We start from the raw sequence: 21,346 nt of genomic DNA on the forward strand, positions 1-21,346 counted from the left end.
GTCTTATAAGGATCTTCACTTTATGCATGTCAAATGTACTGCAGTTATCATGTACTGTCTGCAACTATCTCCTTTCTACGAGTTAATAACAGGACTATGTATGGATACATGTATCTTTACATGGTTAAGGGGAACGCCAAAAACACATCATTATCACACGATTACCATGTAAATGAAATGTACTTGAATTTATTTAGGAATGTGTTGCAAGTTATATAAGATGAGTAGGACTATTTCTTTAGCAGAAACGTAAAAACTTAAGATCAGATCTAAAAACAGATGAGATCAGATTCTGAGATCTCCGATCTCTTTTCTGAGCTCAGAAAGATAAAAACACAATGTCCCTCCAAATGTTTATGACACTACCTGAGAGAACAGCATAGTGTTCCTATTAAGGACTCCAGATGGTTGAATGCTGTTTTTCTTTTTTGTATCACTAGTAAGTGAATTATTGCTAGTTAGCATTCTCAACAAAGTTGAATATGGATTGTCCTTCAGTACTACCATCATCTCATATTTTTCCTCCTTCGGTGTGGTTACTTATACCTCTCATTTACAGATGTTTGTGGGGAAGATTTCAGAGATACCCACACTTGCTGTTGCTGCATCTGTTCTCCACTGAGAGCTACTGATTGTGGCGCAAGAGCAGGGTCCACCACAGATCTAAGTACCAGCCTCCCACTGAGCTCCACTACTGAGTATAAAATACTGTGAGAGTTGTGATTATTTACACACAATGCAAAGTAATGTATGAACTCATTCTGGGTAGAATGTGATAAGTTAATGAAAAACCGAGAGAACACACACTAAAATATATGAGTTTGACAGAACATAGTTTTGTTCTTTCTACTGTTTGTCATTGAGAGCCTTTGGTGTCATGAAATGAATAAAAGCCTTTTTAACTTTTACTCAAGTAGTTAATAGGAGGGAAATTTCAAATTCTGTTGAACCTGAAGAATGAACTTCAGTCCATTTTCTTTAGTATTGTATAATCAAAGCCTAGAAAGTGTTGATCTGCTGATGCCAGATATTTCATAAGCGTGGACTATATTCTTCTTTTGATAGTTGTAAATAATGGGACGAAAGAGATCAATACCTGAGCTGCTCAAATCTTGGCCTCATAGACTTCTATTGTGAACTTTCAAGATCTTGAAACTCAGCATCATAGCCAGTGGAATAGATGAGTTTTTTCTCCATTAAAGAGAGTAAGACCAACAGTAATGGTGAAACAATAAATAAATAAGGTGAATCTTTCCTTAACTAAATTCTAAACAGGAACCGAACAAGAAACAATAAAAGTATAAAATACAGGAAACCAATCAACAGCCAGGGAATTCATTTATAAAAGTAGTACAATTTTTACACTGCATATTCAGGTCTGCTTAAATCTTGGAAAATGAGTTATTAAAAAGTGAGATTACTGTCATTGGTGTAAACATTAGTGTACCATATCCCAATCTGACCTGTCCTAAGCTTACAAGCATAGAGGCCTTGTAACAGAATAACGGCCCTTAATAGAATATGCAGGAACGGCTGATGATGACATCTTCCATGAAAGAAACAAACGCCGATACATACTGGACTCAGAAGTACTCAGCTTGTCACCAAGCTCTGATTGAAAAGTGCTTGTAGTCCAGAAGCTACACATGTGTACCAGGTGTAGTAGTGAGACTGCTTTGGCACATACCTATACGCTGTAAGGAGGTCTGACAGAAGCTCTCTTCAAAAACCCCCCAAAAATCCCAGTATGCCAAGAAGTCCCAAAATTCTGTCTCACTGTATACTGTGCCATTTGCCATGTCATCTTAAAGCACATGTACAGCCAGTGCACCAAGAACACATGGAAATATATTGATTTAGAAGTGAATAATAAAATAATGGCCTACATATTCAGTCCTATATGTATAATAATATACATATGTTTGTTTTGACTGATGATGGACAGGTCTGTAAAGGTTTAGAAAAATGAAATGCTGAGTACATGTTTTTGCTTCTGAAGATGTCTGTAAACCTGGTGTGAGGTATGCATTGACGGATGTGCATCTTCATGTCAAGTTCAAATTTTTAGAAATACCAGCTTTTGCAGGGGAAATGACATCTACATGGCTGACTTCAGAGGATAAAGAAGGTTATTCAAGGTACCCTACATCTATACTGCTCAAGTTTGCCAAATCTTGTCCACCTTGGAGACACAAACCATCATCTTCATCCAGTCATTCTGTCAAGCTTTGAGGTGTACTATACACATACATATCGACAAACCTGGTCTTAAACCATCAAGCCTGTGTCTACATAATAACCTACTGAAAATACAACATATTTCACATGAACAACGCACGACGAGACAGTGATTATGTTGAACTCAAAGCAGAGCCCTGGCAATCAATAAGATGTAATGGGTTGAATGGGGGACCTTCTTTGATCCATCACTGAAACTTCAGGTTTATTAACATAAAAAAAAGGAAATCTGTTTTCACAAGTCCGACTTGCGTCAGTTGTCATCCTCACACTCTACCTCTGGTCTCTGAAAGTTTCTCTCTTCAGTCAGTCCCCTCCTTTGTCTGTCTAGTTTATCCCTTTCTCTCTGTAACTCCTCTCTCTCTCTCTGTAATTTCTCTCTTTCCTTCTGTAACGCTTCCCTCTCTCGCTCGAGTTCCTCTTTCTCTTTCTTAAGCCGGAAGGCTTCATCCTCCTGGTCATGTCTCTGATTCTGAAGGGCGCGTCTCTCGGTCTCCAGAGCGCGGCTCTGCTGCAGTAACTCTCTCTGCTGCTCCAGACTCTGCTTCTCCTCCTGTTGGACTCGCCTTAACGCCTCCGTCAGCTCCCGCTCCCGCTCCAACAGGCGACTTTCTGAATACTCCTTTGCTGAATGTTCGTGTGTGTGTGAAGGGGAGAAAAAGAGCAGAAAAAGGTGAGAAAAAGGCACTGCATTTTTTTTTTTTTTTTACAAACAAGTCAGACCTCATTTGTTTTCCCTTCACCTTTCTTAGTTTTATGCAGTGGTGGTAAAAATGAACTGACTAACTGATTCACCTAAATACAGGTATCATGTATTACATACACGTGCATGTCAGACTGTACCTATATAAGCCGGTGTGTGGCTGGAATGACGAAGTGGCACTTGGAGGGCGTGATTTAGCGGGATGTGTTTTGGTGACCCCGCTTGCTGAATTTTGCTGGTTGTGTGAGTAGAAGGGCTAGGCTGTGCGTTCGTGTCTTTGTTGCTGATGCGTCTCTGTGACTGGTCCTCTAACTGTGCATACTGGGTGGGATGCTTCTTTTGCAGGTGTCTGATGAGGTTGCTTGTGCTACTTTGGTGCTGGATTTTCTCCATGCATAGCAAACACAACACTCTTCTCTCTTCTACTTTCTGATAGTGCTCCCATACAGCGCTCCATTTTCTCGAGGGAACGACGACCAAGGATGACCCGCTCACACCCTGCTCATCGCATTCCGGGACGTCCCCTGATTCTCCAACCGTTGATTCTTCACCCACGGCAGTTTGCAGGATTCCCTTAATGGCTCTGTCCACATCAGTGTCACTCTCTACAGGCTCAGTGTCTCCCTGCTCATCATCTACAATCACTGAAGAACAGAACATAAGACACAGAATAATAGTTCATGAATGAAACTGTGAAATCTAACCTTGTCTTCACACTAAACTACCTGCTATGTGGAGATGTGGCGATATGAAAATCTGCCCTCATTGACAGCACACATTTTACAGAGGAGTGGAAAAGGTTATAACCTTAAATATGGCCAGTAGCTTCAAACAAGTACCTCCTGTTTACTAAGACCTGCAACCGCTGATGACTAACGATCTGATAGTGTTCTACAAATTTGACATAGGTTTAGAATTCTTTTGAGCATGTGTGTTCAGACAACTTGAATAATTCAAGACGCTTGATTAGTTAGTTACATACACATAACGGTCAGCCATTAGTGTCACTGTTCGTCACAGTACGCTTGGTGCAATCGCTCAGAGTTTCAGGGGGAGGCGGATAGAAATAAAAGTGGCATGTGTCTATGGTGGAGCACAACATCACACGCTGTATCAGAGACCCACAATAACAATAACAAAAACAACAACAAAAGCAGCAGCAGAAATAATAATAATAACAACAATAATAAATAAGGATCAAACCATCGACTTGGCTTGGCTGGACTAGCGCAGGAGGGGTCTTTTTCTTGCCCACGTCTGAGAATTCACTCGGATGTTTGGTCCGTAAATGACGGAGCATATTTGTCGTATGCCCGAAATATAAGACAGACTTCATACATAACAAACAGAGAACTCTTTTATCATCTTCAGAATGAAAATATGACCACACTATACTCCGTTTTCGTGCCGCCATTTTTGTGAAGGCCTTCCTATTGTAATAATATTGGAAATGTTTTTGTATTACTGCCACCTACTGACCCGGCGGAAAGAAACTGGTACTTGCGTCTAAACCACGAAACGGCTCTGTTGAAACGGAGCACTTTGTAGTTATGTGTGCATACATTTCAATACTCTCCACACTAGCCACTAATTATGAACACATAAGTCTTAGCTTTCCTGACACATATTGAGCAATTCTGAACACACAGGTCTTAGTTTTCCTGACTAAGAACACTTTTCCCGAGCACTTAAGTGCAGAGAGTGCAATTACAGTTAATAGCTAATTTTTTTTTTTTCATTTCTTGTATTTTATTCATAAATTATCTGTTACAGAGACTTATCTGTAACATGAATAAAAGGGGTCACAGGTGAGCCTTTTATTTTATGGTTTATGTGGATTCTTGTGACTAAATAAGGCCAGAATCAGGGTATTATCTGGCATGCAAAGCTCTTTTCTTCAAGGTATAATGTGCTCTGGAATAATTTTTGATAGAATAATTCTGATTTTTTTTTTTAATTTCATCATATAAATGTGAGTCCGGAGATGATACGATAGACCTGAATACGTTTTTAAAATAGGTTTCTGATGGGGAGGTTTAGTTTGATTTTGATGAGAAATGGTATTTGACTTGTAATATGTGGCAACATTTACATTTAAGAATTTAACTAAGGTGAGTCATTGTTTCAAGGATTGTGTATGCACTTGCTAAAAACCGTAAAACTTCTGTGATGTTGTCATGGCTTATGTATACCAAAGCCACTAATTGAAAAGCCTTTTGCATCTATTGCCACAGCACTAGTTTCCCCAGTTGACTGTAACTATTTTTGATATCCCAAACAAAACTGATTAAGAGATAAAGACAGATAAATAGCATTAAATAAAATTTATGCTGGCTTATTCACTTATGTTCATTTCCAGTTGCTCAACTTGAAAGGCTGATGTTTCCTTGATACATTTTATGAGTATTTAAATTTCCAAAATCAAAGACATTCCTGTGGAAAAGGAGAAACATTTGATGGTGAGCAAGGAATTGGACTTGACAAAGTGGAGAAAATGAGGTAAAACTCTACAAAAATGAAATGTAACCACAACCATGCACACGTAACAAAGTCCGAGAAAAGTTTTATTACTTCTCCCTACACACACACTCTGTAATGCAATGTCAGCACAAAAACACACATTCTGCAGTAAAATATAAATACAAACTACAAACCCTTAGTAGAAACAAAAGCATCTGTGCATTAACAGCAGGGTAACTCACAGTAGGCAGATTAAAGGCAAACTAACTAAAGGCCCAACACATACTGGGTCTCATTAGTCTAGAAAATACCAGTACGTGGCCTCATAAAGGCACAAAGAGACAAGCACCCACACAACACACACAAAAAAAACAGCAGCAAAAAGGTCCAAATGTGTCCTTTCTGAAACATTCTTACTAAAAGTTAGAGGAAATTCACATTTAAAATTCAAAAATAAGTCTCTTTTTAGAGGGTACTTACACATACTATTGAGAAACTTACAATAAGTAATTACATTTATAAGTTCAGATCCAGTGATAAAACTCCAGAGCTTTTTGTCTTAGCCAATCAGAGAAGACCTCTGATGGCTTTGAAAAGTTTATACACTTAGTTTAAAGTTTGTGTGTGTGTGTGTGTGTGTGTGTGTGTGTGCGTGCGTGTGTATGATATGTTTACTGGGATGAAAGTGTGCATGTGCATTGGTTTCAATTGCTGTATGGTGGTGTATTTTTGTTGTGTAAGCGTATAGTGTTTTATTTTGCAATGTTATGGTGGTTGTGGTTAGGGTCTACTTCCTGGGTCTTAACCTCCACGCTCTCCCACTCTCCCGTGCGATTGGACCGTTTGATGGCATCCACGACTGTCTGTACATAAAGCCCGTCCTCAAACGAGGCTGCCATGGAAACTGGGGATCTGGCCCACGAGCGACGATCCTCTTGTGCTTGGAAAGAGAGGCGGAGCTGAGTCACCATGGCTACAAGTCCTCTGACAGCAGGGCCTGCTTCTGATCCCGCCCCACTGTCACTCAGCAGTAGTTCCTCCTCCTGCATGCCGCTGCGCTGCCCGTACAGCTCTGTTCCCCGGGCAATCAGTCTCCCCGACGAGCCAACCAGCATGACCTCATGCAGGTTGGCGCCCGGCAGATTAAAGTTTAGCGTCACGCTGCAGACCACGCCCCCACCCATCAGCAGCTGAAAGCAGGCATAGTCGTCTGCAGTAACTGAGCGAATCCCGCCTCCTCCTGTCCCGCCCTGACGTACAAAGGTTCGCAGCATTCCGTGCACACGCACAGCTCGCACACCTGTCAGGTGACTCACCAGGTCAATGATGCAGGAGCCGACTGTATGCAGTCCTCCACCCCCCATTAGCTCTTCCCACGCCCATCCATACGACTGGCTAAGTAAAGAGCCTCCATACACACGGGCCTCACACACCTGACAGCAGAGTAGGAAAAACAGGAAAAAAAGCATTTATGACTTGTATTCCACAGTATGTGTGTGTGTCTGTGAGAAATGTCCACCTCACATCCAGTAAAGTGAACTTTTAGATCTTGAAATTCAGCGGTTTTCTTGCTCTTAAAAGGAAGCCAGCTAAGAATGGTCCTCCTGATATCAAACAGCTTTGTCACCTGAGTTCCACTGGGGCTCAGTGCTTGTTGTTATCATTCCACATAAAGTCACTAACCTGGGTTAACAGTATACGTGATGTTTGGCCACTGTCAACAAAAGCTGCTTTACTCTTCCTACCTTCATGGGTGAATCTTTGTAAACTTCACCTCACACACAGTGTGTTCCCATTAGGGATGTTTTGACAATCACTGGAAAACTGTTAAGTGTAAATCTGTACTATGAGGTGTTTACCACCTATGTAATTACACAGACAGAGTGTCGTAAGTGTTACCTCGAAACAAACAACTTTAGAAAAGCGACAACTCTTTGTTTGTAAACACACAGAGAAGCAGTGTCTGTGTTCATTAGCATCAGGCTAATACATTTGTCTAGCCAGTTGGAGTATGATCAATTTTTCAAGTTCAACTTAGTAATGACTTTGCACATAAAAAAAAAAAGGAGGTACCCATGTTTGTGGAAAACCCTAAACTAGCCTAACTGTTTCCACAGAGAAGCTTTAAAAGTATCACGAGATTGTGACTGTGCTGTTGCCTGTTTGCTGATCTCACTCACATATCTCCTGTTATCAAACCAACACTGAAAGCCTCTAAGGCCCATGATATAAAAGGAACACCTTTCACAAACATGTTTAAAATTTCAAACCCAGGTGTCATGGCTTGCCCTGTTACATTTGTCCAAGCCCCCTCTGTTACTCTCTCTAGTGTTGCTGAGACTTACTGATCCACACTTTCATTTATCTCATGCACACTCTGTTTAAGTGTATTGTAAACTCATTGATCTACATTTGGTGACTGCCTATCTACTGATGCTCAAACACCGAGTATCGTCGAAACCTCCCATGATGTACTGAGTTTGTTAGAATGTACCTGTAACGTCCCACAGTAGCCCTCCCCCAGCAGACGCTTCATCAGGACAAAGGCAGGGAGGAAGCGAAGGGCATTACCCATAATGCTCATCAGCTGTGGGTAATAACGCGCTGCTGTCACCATCTTACAGGCATCAGTCCACGTAGCAGCCTGTTCACTGATCACGTTTTTCCCTATCCCTACAGAAACGCATAGATAAAGACAGAAAGTTCGTGCTTGTACTTATTTATAAATAAGTTAGTTACTAAGGGTGTTTGACACTGTTGGTTAATGATCATCATAGCAGGCTGACCTGATCTATATTGGAATATTGTATAAAAGTAACCCCTCAAAGACTGAGTAGCTGTAAAAACACCAGAGAATGGGGTCATAAAAAGGGGTTTATTTTTAACAAGAAATTCAGGACTATGTGGCTTGAGTATCTGAATGAGAGAATCCTCCAGCATGGCCTGATAAACGGGTTTCATGTCTGAAAGGGGCTTGTGCGTGTACTTCACTGTCAATACTCAGGATGGCTAGCAGAGAACATTCCAGAATTCTTTCCTGAGTGCAAACAACCGACCACATCCACCTCCGCCATAGACTGAGGCAGGAAATGCAACAGAGATCTGGGGAGATCAGCCCTGTTCTGAACACCTTATCAGATCTACATTTCCCAAACTCTGTTCTGCGCTGAAAATAAACGATGGCTTTTCTTTTAAAGAACTGTATTCCGGTCTGCAAGGGCTTTATATAACACAGCCAGTGACACAGTCATTTACAAGCATGATAATAAAGGTGATATCCAACACAGGAAAAAAGAGAATAACAGAGAGGGAGAGAGTTATGGAGAGAAAGAGAGAGAAAGAGAGAGAGAGACAGAGACAGAGACAGAGACAGAGACAGAGAGAATCTGCAGGCTCTCTCTCTCTGTTTGTTGTGTGGGGTGGGGCTTAAAGTGAGGAGAAAGACCAGTAAGCTCTGATACTAATTGACTCTGTAATGCCTGAAGCTTTGTACCTGTGTTTACACTGTAAATACTCTGGCAGAGGCCAAAAATCAGGCCAGAAAACAGACTGACAAAGTGAGTGTTTGTGTTTAAACTATTTGTTGAAACACTTGTAGTGGTTTTGAAGGTGCAAATATGGGTGCAAGTCTGTAAAAATCTATAAACAATTACTGGCATGCACTTAAGTGTTGAGGACATAACCATATCTACTATATATATATCTCAATTTAATATTTTGATTTAAATCTCCATCACACTGAATAATGCATTTCATGTCTCAAAACACCAAGCTACTATTGTCAAAGTGAGAGACAGTATGTTCTGTTAAACCAGCTGAGAATATTATTCTATGTTTGGCCATATGACAATTTTCAGCCCTATCTTTGAATAAGCAGTTCATGTTCTTGAAGACAATGTTCAATACATTCAGAAGTAACAGCTTATTTTACATAATTTACATATTTCACCGCTGTCAAAACAGGCTATTAGTATGTATGACAATGTGTATGCTTTACCTAGTGCTTTAACAGCAATCTGCCTTGTGTGTGGAGGAGGCGTGTGAATACAGACAAGGTGAACATCTGGATGCAGCAGAACATCATCTGATTGGCTAGTGGAGAACGGTATGTCCAGCTCATGGGCCAGTGACTCTGCCTCCTCCTGAGTCCGTCCCCACACAGCCTGAACTGGGAAACCTTCAGCTTGAAGCAGCGGCACTAACACACGCACCGTGCGCCCCGTCCCAAACACACCCACACCTGGCAACATTCTCACTCACAAATGTACAATTTGCCTCATACACGCACTCTCACTCTTCTTCAGACATCATGTTCACCCTGCCATGCCAAACAGAGCGACAACAGGATGAACCTAGAGAAAAGGAAATAGAGACGCTTACATTCCGACTCCCAACACACATGTAGCTAGATATTAGTCTGCTTATTGAATGCAAACACAAAGATGTGTCAAAGGAACAAGGTGCTGGCACAAGGTACAAACTACTCCTTAAACATTTACAAAACAGTGGAACAATGGAAACGATGCAATGGTTCAGGGGCACTGAGGGGTTAATTTGCTGTGTGCTAAAATTGGAGAGAGGGGACACTTAAAATTCTCATCTTGTCAGATGACCATTCGAACATTCCTGTAAGTAGAAAGGTGAAATAAAAATGAAAGAAAGGAAATCTCTGGCATTCTATGACTTTGTTGTCATGCAATTAATCTGTGAGGAGTTCTCCAAACAAAGCCTCAACACTGGTTTTCAAACATAGTAAATAAAAAACCAGAAATGTACTTATCTATCATTTAAGTGTTTTCTTGATAAAACTAAACTGTAAAATACCTCAGATAAAGCAGGTGACGTGGACTGACAGCCCCTGCTTCCACGCAAAGTGAAGCGATTACTCGTTCCTTATCTTATCCCTCAACTTGTCACGATGATATAACACCTCTGTCCTGCTCAATTGACAAATTTAATTTAACGTAACGTACATAATAAAGAATACGCACCTACTTAAAAAGGGCAAGTTCAAAACAGGGCGTTCGGAAGCGCTCCTATATCTCAGAAGATGGTTATACATCTCTCTCTCTTTCTCTTTCTCTCTCTCGCAATAGACGCAGGTGTACGTGTTCCTATCAGCGCTTCCTCTGCCCTAGAGCATAATGCTTTGCATTTCCTCCCTGTTTTTTTCCAACACAACCCCCGACCAAACTGTACATGCAGTTGTGAAAGAAAATGTATTTTTATAAAATAAAAATCAAAATAAAAAAGATTGCATCTGAACCCAATTAACAAAGTGTCTTAGAATTGCTGCAATGTGAAGTCACTTCATATCAACGACAACTCCGAACAGCAGCTTCTTTAGTCCTACCACCAAATTTGTGAGCCGTGACTAGTCCTGTAATAAATAAGATTACAAAGAAGGAGAGCATCTCGCGAAACAAGGGATCAGTTCAATGGAACAGCACAAGGACCGTGTTTGTGTAATTGCGTGTGCTTCCGGTAATATAGTTAATTTGTAGACGTTAATTTGTGCCTCTAATAAAACTATTAGGTACTCACCACAGCCCGTCCAGTTTCCAAGGTCTCCAATGTATTTTTTTTTTCTTGTCTTGTTTAGGGCAGGTCTTTTTGGTTACAATGGGGCATCGCTACCTTCTGATCTCACCATCCCGTCACTTAATCAGGAAGAAACCACAAAACACACTACTGCTTACCAATGAACGTTACCAGGCTAAGTGCAGTTTGCGTATAATATCGAATAAACTATATTTAATCCGGTAGCCTGCACATAGTCAAGTCTGATAACATACAACTGCGGTCTTGCCTGCTAAGAGACTCTGTTCGTGCCTAGCTATCGGAGTGCCTCACAGCTAAGCCGTTGAGTATGACTAGCGCATGCGCAGACAACATTACCCAAACAATACTTCAGCCAAAGCTTCAGCCACACCTATCCCACGACGGGCTAGGAAGTCAACAGGGTCTAATGACACTGTGGTTCTGTTATAGGATATTTATGCGCATTGTTATAACACTGCCAGTGGTTACACTGGAATTTGCGAAATTTTAACTAAAAAATTTGTTTCAGAAAAATTCCAAGTAAAAAAAAAAGGATTTGTATGCAACCTCAGCGGGGTGGTAAATTCCTTCAATGCTCAAAGAAACCATTGATCAGGGCTCCAGGTGTTTCTCATGCCTCACGTTTCATCTATAGAGTGTATTAGGCGTTTTATCTGTTACATATTATTATATGACTGTGCAGGCTTTTACATGTCTTTCATGATATAGAATTATACAACTTATTTTATCTATCAATGGGATTAATCCATCATATTTTATTCTTTATTATTTTCATATTGATTTTTTTCCCAATTCCTTTCCTCGTTTCCTGCTGATAATCATCCAGTTTCAGTGATCCTGTATGGAGGAAGGAGTCTTGATCATTCCCTACTGACTGTACTTTGTACAATAAAATGTTGGTACAATATCTTGCCTTGTGCTGAGCTCGGAATGGAAGCTGTGTACTTCTGCTGATACATTAGTATATACCTTTGAGATACGCCCTCGCTTTTTACTGATTGTTAAACACCTACCAGGACATGACTGAATGACCTGTGAGGCTGGGGGCAGAGTTGCTGTTTGCTTTGATTACTTTACGAAAGAAAACACTTGTAAAAGGGAAGGAAAGGGGTGATTTAATTTCCTCCCCCCATTATACATTACACATCATCATACACTCCTTGCAGATTAAATATAAATCTAATAATACCAAATACTAAATATAAATCTGTAATCTTTTTCAGTGTCCCTCAAGTATCTTTGTTAGTCCAGTGGATACATACTTTCATGAAGTCTCAAAGCCCTCTGTGCTCGATTTCATAACAGAAGGAAGCTGTATTGTGTCCAATCCTGAATAAGCATTCTGTCAGTAGAAAACAAAGGTTTTGACCTCTGAGTGAACGCTTAGGCTTTCTTTGTGTATAGCTTTGTAGGGTCTCATTAAAAATGCTGCAGCTCATTAATAAATGCTCATGGCTTTGCCACATGGTTACCTCTTCTCTCCAGGCATCCTGTACCGTTCTTGACTAAAGACCTGGTTTCCAACTGATATTCAGACACTTACCAAGACATTTTCACTATTACAGATTTGTACCACTCAATTTACAGGTGGCGATTGTGTTAATTTGACTTGAGACCACTCTCAAGTCTGGCAATAAATTGCATTTTGCATTACCAGGGAAAGGTGCAAAAGGAACATGTTTTTTCTTATATGTGTGCTCTCTTTTTTATTTTTAAACAAACGAGTTGTAAGAATTCCTGTTGTGCCAGTGATCCTCTTTACAGCTTAACCGTAGCAGTGTAATAGCTCTATAAACTTGTTCAAATTTATGATGGCATACTCACAATGCCCAGTTATAATGCTGTATATTTCCAAAGGCAATAACATGACGACATACCTGACCTTGTTACACAATATATCTTAGCAACCCAATGAGATCAAACATACGAAAAAAACCGCACACTAATTAAAAATAGTAGGGTATGAACAATATTCAGAGAATACCATCAAAATACACGTGGTTAATAAGCTGTTTACTTTAAGAATGTGCACACAGAGTAGGTCACAGACCTGTCATGATAACATGTCGCTCAGTTCTGGAATTGGTGGCCTTCTGTTTGATAGGATGTAAGTTTGACATATCTATGTTTGCTGGCCATTCCTGACTGCCCTGTTTATTACCGTTTGAATCTGTTAATTTTATTTGGTGCAGACTGAATTTGGGATATTTTGGGGGGGGGGGTGAATTTTTAACATTATAATTTTAAAAGACGTTTTGAATCTTTGAAATTTTAAACATTAACTCTGAACACTGTAATTCTAACAATAGTTTTAATTACTTGCATTCATCACAAACAAATTAAGATTTATTGAACTGTACATGCATTATTAAAATATAAAGAATTAAAAGTCAAATCCACAAATTTTTGGAGGTAAAAAAAACCGTACAATTCAGTATGAGGTGCATCAGTGTCATACAACTTGACAGCACTTGGTTTTTCCCCCAGTTTTGCCTATGCAGTTTAACCAGGGAGTCTTTACAGGATCCACTCTGACTATTTTACTTTACTGTTATTTGGTACACATCCTAATCTTTCATCTGGACAACAAGCAAATACAAATTACCATCTCATCAGCTTTATTGAGACTTTATTGAAAACAACAAACTGGACTGGAATGAAACAGCTGAAATGACAATAGAAATATATCATACTGGTTTGTAAGTCTCTGTGGGTGGACAAAATTCTTGTAAATTTTATGTGAAAGTGCTACAAGCAAGCTTCTTAAATAAAGACACAAGCATTCCAAAAAGAAAAACAGGATAAAACAGGATGGGAAGAAAGAGAGAAGGGGAAGAGGAGCCGGTGGTGTGAAGGAATGATTGGCGGCCTCATCTCCTTTGTTTGGGAATGACTTTATTCCCGCTGGTTGCCACAGGGATGAGAAGCTTGCGATATTCAAGGGGGAGAAACTTCTCTATCAAAACATTTACTGGAGTGGCATCATTCACAAATCCCTGCCTAGAGAGAGGGAAAAGATAATTACATCTAAAGCTGTTGCTACAATACATATTTAGATAGGAAATACTAATGCTCTAACAAACAGACAAACCAACCTTCTCATCCCAAGTTAGACACACACACAGACACACCTTCTCATTAGAAGTTCCACATCCTCTATCTCGATGGTATTCCTTTTTGCATGAGCAGCATATGCCTCTAAATCATCAGCCAGACGATCAAAGTATTTCTGAACACTGAGACACAAGACAAGAATGAAAAAAGAAAAGCATTAGGCTGTTAATAAGGTGTGGGGCTGATGTTCATTCTCACTCCCTTAAGCACTGAACACAAACAAACATCACTCTAATCACTTACATGTCCATGATGACTGGATAAACATCCCTTGCCACCTTGGTCTTGGCAAAGTGTTTGAAAGTATTCATGATATAACTCCTAGACAGAGAGGCTCCTCTGGGAGCGGAGGCAGCATTTTTCCTCTTGGCACGACGAGGTCTGACCAACTCAGCAGGACTGAAAAAACAAACAAACAAACAAACAAACCAAAAAACAAAAACCAAGCCGTTCAGACTCAAGGTTTGAGAGCAGCTTGACTCCACAATCTAATATGATGTGAGTGACAGCCATAAACACCTACTCAGCATTGACTGCTCTGAGAACTGTAGGAGTGGTGGGAACATCTGGAGTTGGCATAATCCTCCTCAATTTGATGAAAGCAGGAGTTTTCAAGCTCAACTCTGGAGACACAAAAACATTGTACAAGGAATGTCTAAACTAGACTTTTTCAGTTAAATGTAAAAACTTTTGGGTCACAGCAAGTTGAATTCAGTATCTTATACTCTCATAACAGGATCCCTTCGCCCATCTTTACACCATTTAGTGGTTCTATTTTATATGAATTATTACGGTAACTGTAGGTTGATAACCTTTTCCACCTTACTACTTTCACTCCTGACAAAAGTGACCTAATAGAGTTTCCTTTTAAGTCTCTGTAGTCAGTAGAAACCACATGAACATGTACACAATAACCCCCAAGCCTAGTTTAGACCACAGTCACAGACAAATACGATTAGAGCATAGACGTATATGCAATTCTTTGCATTACTCTTTAGTTATATTCATCACATGTGATAGTTTCACCTTCACTTTGATCATCTTCACTTTCACCATCTCTCTCTTCTCCCTCAGTGGCAGGACTGTGATGGACAGGGCCAAGGGAGTTGTGGTCAGGACTGTGAGGGACAGGGCCAAGGGAACTGTGGTCAGGACTGTGATGGACAGGGCCAAGGGAGTTGTGGTCAGGACTGTGAGGGACAGGGCCAAGGGAGCTGTGGTCAGGACTGTGAGGGACAGGGCCAAGGGAACTGTGGTCAGGACTGTGAGGGACAGGGTTGAGGGGGCTGTGGTCAGCCATCAAGTCCTCCCCATCTGACTGTCCGATGTCTGTCTCTCCGTTCACACTGTTCTCGTTTGGAACAGGGTGGGTGCTTGTCACTGAAGGACTGTCGAGATGATGAACGTGACCAACACTTGTTTCCAGTTCACCGCCATGCAATTGTCCAAAACTCTGTCCGGTGCTGTCAACAGGACTTTGTAGATCTACACATTGAAACATAAAACATATTGAATATGAATAGAAATGCAAATACAGATGCAAAACAATATTTAATCACCTGAACCAAAGTCATCATCTCGTTCTCACCTTTCTCTGTAGCTTCTAAATTTATATCAATGTTTCTTCTGTCCAGCAGTCCTGGCACAGCGACCGTGCCCCCTGATTGGTGGGCTCTGCGTGTGATATGCTCAGATGGTGATGCAGCAACTTCTTCTTGGAAATCCTCAGCGCCTGACTTTCCCAGTTCCTCTACTTCCATTTCTGCTTCTTCTGTCTGTGACTCTGGCTCCTCCCTTTCTTGTACCGGAGGGGCTTCTAACTCCATTTCCTGATTTGAAGACTCGAACAATTCCTCCTCATGACCCTGGGACTCCTGCTCCTCTTCCATCTCAGTGTCCAGTGGCACTGGGACCTCCACTCTTTCAGTCTCAAACACTAGTCTCTCCGCTTTTTGTTTATCTTTGTCTTCTTCTTGCTCCTCAGTTTCTCCTACCTTGTCAGCATGATGATCTCTCTCTGTCTGTCCTTCATCCTCTTTTTTTTCCTTGTCCTCTCCCTCATTTACGGCAGGTGTCAGCTCTTTCTCACCTGTGCCCTGCTGTGTTGTTATGGAGACAGGTTGGTCGTAAAGTGCTGTGTTGCTCATGAAGATGTTTGTGGTGAGATCAGGGACCGTGACATCATTCAGACCAAGAGTAAACTGAGAATCTCCAAGAGTAGGCTCAGCCCGTACTATGGTATGATCTGGGGAACCAGAGAAAGAAAGGGAAAGGGAGATAAAGACAGTGCGAGAAAAAGTGACAAGGAAGAGGCTGACAATTACTTCGGGTAAAAATTTCAAAGATCAAAATTCACCATTAAACCAAATAGTGGACAGGTTATTAAAATTCTTTTCTCCTCGGAGTGCAAATCTGGAACTTACCCACAGGAAAATCTAATAACATTTGAAACATGACTGGATTCAATTTCAGAGTGCTTGTGGATATATAAAGCTTTCCTACAAACCTCACACAGGACTTTTGATGTGAGAAAATGCTCTATAAAACTTCTCTTAGAAATCTTTGTGACTGTGGCCTAATAAATGCCACTAAAATACAAGTAGCTCACAGATGGAGTTCCTTAGTTTTTCTGTAAAATCTTTAGAAAAATCTTTTAAAGCATTTTATATGTAATGAGACATGTTGGAAGAGAGATACCATTATCCGGGCCCTTCTCTAGACGCTTTTCAACGGCCTCAGCAAACGTCTGGGCAGACAGCTGCCTGCGATTGGCTACCTTTCGCTGCAGACCAGCTCTCTCAGTATGCACATCCACAAACGGAGTCTTCAGGGTCAGACTTAGAGGACTGACACACAAAAAAACAACACAATGTTAAAAACAACACAATGTTAAAACGCACGATGTACACCTTACAGTCTATTAAAACAGAATGTTTTATGACCACTGATTCTCAATAAAGACAGGCTGCTGCAATGCTTTATGTACCTTCCTGATGCAGCTGACACATCCTGTGTGACCTCATCTGTCTCCTTCCCTAAGAGCATACATATAATAATATAAACAGTGCAGCTTCTTATACTTTACTTATTCTGGAAAATTGAGGATCACTTTGATACAGGTCAGGTATATCTTGTGCATGCGTAATGCTTTGAAGGTTTGTGGCACTTCTTTGGTTGAATGTCACTTTTAAGCATTGAGTAAAGTGAATGGTGTGATTCTCTGTACAAGAACATACCTGGAGTATGGCCTAACTGCCTTTCAAAGGCAGATGCATTGAAGGTTGGAGGTGGCCTCCTACGTCTTAGTCCCCTGACCACAAGACTCAGATTCTCTGTGGTGAGATCCGGAAGGTCGAGTCCTGATCCACCCTCACTGCCCACAGACAGACCACATTACCCATAAACCATCACTAACCAAGCAGACTACATGACTTACAAACAGTCACTGCCCTGATTATTCATAAATGTTTACTATTCATAGAGCAGTACCGACCAAATAGCCACTCATTGTTCTGAGTTACACTTGTAATGGAGGTTAGTATGCATTTGTTTCAGAAAGTGCTCATGATTGGACATATTTTGTAACTGTATGACTAACACTGAATTACTATGATGGAATCAATATGTTTGCTGAAATAAACTTCAAACTTCAGAAGTCCAGTTCAGCATGAGTTTTTCGGAAGCAGCCCAAGACCTGATCCATAATTTATGAGGAACTCTCTGGTCTCCTGCTTTGTAAGTTGCTCTGCACTGTATTGTCAATCATTTTCACAGCCAAAGCATGTACCTCTCTACAGTTACTTGATATGTTCCCAATAAAAATTCCAAAGTCTGCATGTCAAGGGAACATTTTCCTAGACCAGTGTTCAAATTGCTGTGCACACTGCATGTGGTGCTAATTCATGAACCTTTCTTAAAGAAATAATATTCTTCTTAGAGTTTAAGTTTAAGTTGTGGTTACAAACAAGGTGCAATCAACAGTTATTCACCCACCTCTGACTGTTACTATGGATACTCGAGTTTATGGGACCAGGGGAAGCCTCTTGTGTCCTGGGCTGATCTGAGACCAGTAGAGATGCCTCAGCCTCTGAAACACAGATCGATCAAAGCAGACGTGCAAAAGCACGTGTGCATACGTGCGCACGTGCACGTACACACACACACACAAACACACACACGCACACACACACACCATAAGTCATCACAAAGTTAAAGCAAAATGTCATCAGGAATCACACAAATCATAATATGTCACAAGACACATAAAGTTGTTCTCTTTAAATCAGTGTATACCCCTCCTCCCCAGCTTGGAATGTCTAGTTACCCTGCATTCTATACACCCCCATCTTCATGGCAGCCAACACCCCAGTCAAGGTTAGTGAGGATAGCACATGTTTAATCTGCCATATGTGGTCACATATGGCTTTCAACGCAAAGAACTATTCCTACATATCTTATCATTATTTTTCTGGTCACATGTTCGACAGTATGTAAAAAACACTGCCTGTGCTCACTTATCCATGACCTTTTCGATATAAACAACCACCTACTCCATCTCTACCTCTACTCATTTATTTATTTGTTCCTATATGAGTGTTGTAATTCACAAATAACTTGGGAAATAGTTCAACTTCTGGAAGAGTTCAGCAATCACTGAACTAATCCACTGGATTTGCTCCCCCAAAAATCTTCCAACCATGCTCACCTGTCTGAATGATCTTTTTCAGCAGGTTCCGTGGTGTGATGTCATCATCATACAGGGCAGATGTGACTACTGCTGGTGTGGTCATCTTTTTGGCCACTGCAGACAGGCTTCGCCTCTTACTAGGTGGGAGGGGTGAATGCGAGGCACTCTGTAAGAGAAGACACCTAGAAATAGTCTGTGTGCACGTAAATCCTCTGATCTACCCTGTGACTGTTCTACAAAAAAGAAAGTTACTTAATTATATATTTGGCACTTTATTGATAATTTACTGCTAAGTGTTTACAAGCCACTTGCAAGAACAATGGATGTACAAAATGCATTAATTACACACACGAATGCATTCACAGACAGGTTTTACCTCATGAAGCCTCTGCTTGAGTTTCTGTTTGAGTGTAACTTTTGGAGATTCAAGGCCAGCGCTCTGCCTCAGTCTTAAGCTCTGCCGTGTACGTGAACTTTGGCTCTGTCGACGGGATGCACTAAAAACAACAAAGTAATCAACTGCTGCTCTAAAACTGGCTCTGCTTAAGACTTATCCATCACAGCTGCATTTACTTTAGCAGTGGCCTTTCCTTTTCAATAGAAACACTACAGTCAGAAAATTTTCATTTGTTGCAAACAACAATACAAACACAGTGTAAAATAATACAATCGACACATCGTGTAGATTACTCATGTTAGATGTTAACACTTATTTACAAGTTATAATCCTATATAAAACTATCATGAGAGATAATGAGAATGTTTTCTACAAGAACTGTTGGCCATGTGTGAACAGTCATGACACTTCTTGTAACATTTCATGATTAATTTAAAATGTCTTCTCTTGAAATTCTGAGCATGTAGTTATGCCGGCTTAACATTTACTTTTATCAACATCACGTATAAGAAATCTTCGTATAGATGCATTCCTATATGTGTATTGTGAATAACTATCGTTTCTGTCACTGAATTGCTACTAAGAGAAGTTTGTTGTCATCGTTATTGACACTGATATCGTTGAGATAAATAAGGAGGAGCAACATGAGAAAGCATTCGGCGAAACGGTGGTTCTCTGTACAGGTGTTGTCATCACGCGTCCAACAAAGTGCTATTTTACAAATTAAAGACATGATGGATGATGGAGTCCAGGCTTCCAAGACTTTACTGTCTTCGCGTAAGGTTAGTATAACACTCGCAGGATGTTGTGGTGATCGCGATATTTTCTGTGAGATCGCCGTACTTTAACAGGCGTAATTTCTGATTAAACTAGGGTTACGATGGCAATAATAATGTTTCCAGACCCTTGTCTCGAAGGGCTACGGCGCTACATATTTTAAAACTCTCCCTGCTCTAACATACCTGGTTCAACTCATCAGCTAATTATCACGTTCTTAGTTGGCTGAAGAGGTTGCGTTAGAGTGAATGGACCTTAAATGTACATGACTGTGTGTCTCCGAGAGCAGGACTGGGCAACAGTGCTTTAGCGCAGTGTTCAGTCTTGCTCCAGGGGACCCACATCTCTGCAGACCAAATTAACCTACATAAGCACTAGATCGTTGATCTGTTTGATAACGACAAAAGGTTTAGAACAGAGAATGACTGCCATATCGTGATTACTGCTATAAAGGTTCCAGTTAAAGCACAGCTTACAACTGGAAAAGCATTACGCAAGTATTATTAGTAAAAAGTATCTCCATATGCCGAGACCTGTGGTTTAAACATGTTGACTGTATCAGAAACATTTGTAAAAAATAATCCAGACTTTTCTCTCTCATTTAGCAAGCTAGCTGGATAGCATCTACGACCCTAAGCTTCACTCGGCATAAGGATAAGGTTGTCGATGAATGACCTCCATATGTAACTGACAAAGAAGATAATAAACGCAGTTATTATTAGCTAGTTTATTTTACCTTCTTGTTATTGGAGACCTTGGAGGCTCTGAGCGAAGGACATTTCTCAATAAAACTCGGGCGGACAAGTCATCATCTGTAGGATCCATCGTTTAACAGCGTATTCTGTCAAAAATCAAATATCGCCTTACGAGGCTACAATAGTCTAGTCAAAACAATTGGACTGTGGGACGCAAACAAAATGGTGTGACCATATAAACTCAGTTTGATTGTTATATACAAATAACAAGTTTGTGATGCACAGTTGGCTCCCGCCCGTAAATTCAAGTTTAACTCGCGAGAACTCCAAAGCGGAAGTATTGGTGGTCATGGGAGCTGTAGTTTATTGTCGATCTTTTTTTTTTTTTTTTTTGCCTAGTGCACTCTCGTACATTTTTGTTCTTTGCACACCAGGCCAAGCTAACCATGTTCTTCCCCTGTTGAATATGTAAAACTGTTGGGGTAAAACAGTGCAAATGGACGGGGTTCCAACGGATTGCAATAGGATTGCAGGCAAATAAAAATGCACCTATAAATCTGTAATCTCAACGTTTTTCTTAATAAAAAGAAGAAACGTGTACTCTGAAGTATTATACGTGTAAGTGTGATGGTGAAGGATAATGGGGGAAAAAATAAGAAACACTGTTTAACACAGATTTTGTGTTATGAGCTATTGTTAAAAGATCAGGAAAT

General features: G+C 40.5%; 3 protein-coding genes across 3 annotated transcripts; all 3 read right to left on the bottom strand.

The window, feature by feature from the left end:
• Window positions 1–1,925: 1,925 nt before the first annotated feature.
• LOC115805753 (SAFB-like transcription modulator) lies at window positions 1,926–4,310 on the bottom strand. The gene is made up of 3 exons (XM_030766429.1): window positions 4,145–4,310; window positions 3,082–3,585; window positions 1,926–2,865 (listed from the first exon to the last, which is right to left on the bottom strand). Exons 1-3 carry the CDS (start codon window positions 4,275–4,277, stop codon window positions 2,492–2,494), a joined length of 1,011 nt encoding a protein of 336 aa, XP_030622289.1. The 5' UTR covers window positions 4,278–4,310; the 3' UTR covers window positions 1,926–2,491.
• Window positions 4,311–6,108: 1,798 nt separating this feature from the next.
• On the bottom strand, window positions 6,109–9,651 carry gfod2 (glucose-fructose oxidoreductase domain containing 2). Its single transcript, XM_030766709.1, has 3 exons — window positions 9,399–9,651; window positions 7,896–8,074; window positions 6,109–6,834 (listed from the first exon to the last, which is right to left on the bottom strand). Exons 1-3 carry the CDS (start codon window positions 9,649–9,651, stop codon window positions 6,154–6,156), a joined length of 1,113 nt encoding a protein of 370 aa, XP_030622569.1. The 3' UTR covers window positions 6,109–6,153.
• A 4,182-nt stretch (window positions 9,652–13,833) lies between these two features.
• cenpt (centromere protein T) lies at window positions 13,834–20,763 on the bottom strand. The gene is made up of 13 exons (XM_030765135.1): window positions 20,675–20,763; window positions 19,141–19,261; window positions 18,783–18,930; window positions 18,071–18,164; window positions 17,314–17,450; window positions 17,064–17,112; window positions 16,775–16,923; window positions 15,666–16,322; window positions 15,104–15,339; window positions 14,601–14,698; window positions 14,321–14,476; window positions 14,095–14,199; window positions 13,834–13,963 (listed from the first exon to the last, which is right to left on the bottom strand). Exons 1-13 carry the CDS (start codon window positions 20,761–20,763, stop codon window positions 13,834–13,836), a joined length of 2,169 nt encoding a protein of 722 aa, XP_030620995.1.
• Window positions 20,764–21,346: the final 583 nt, after the last annotated feature.

This window comes from Chanos chanos, chromosome 2, assembly GCF_902362185.1.
Source record: "Chanos chanos chromosome 2, fChaCha1.1, whole genome shotgun sequence".
NCBI lineage: Eukaryota > Metazoa > Chordata > Actinopteri > Gonorynchiformes > Chanidae > Chanos > Chanos chanos.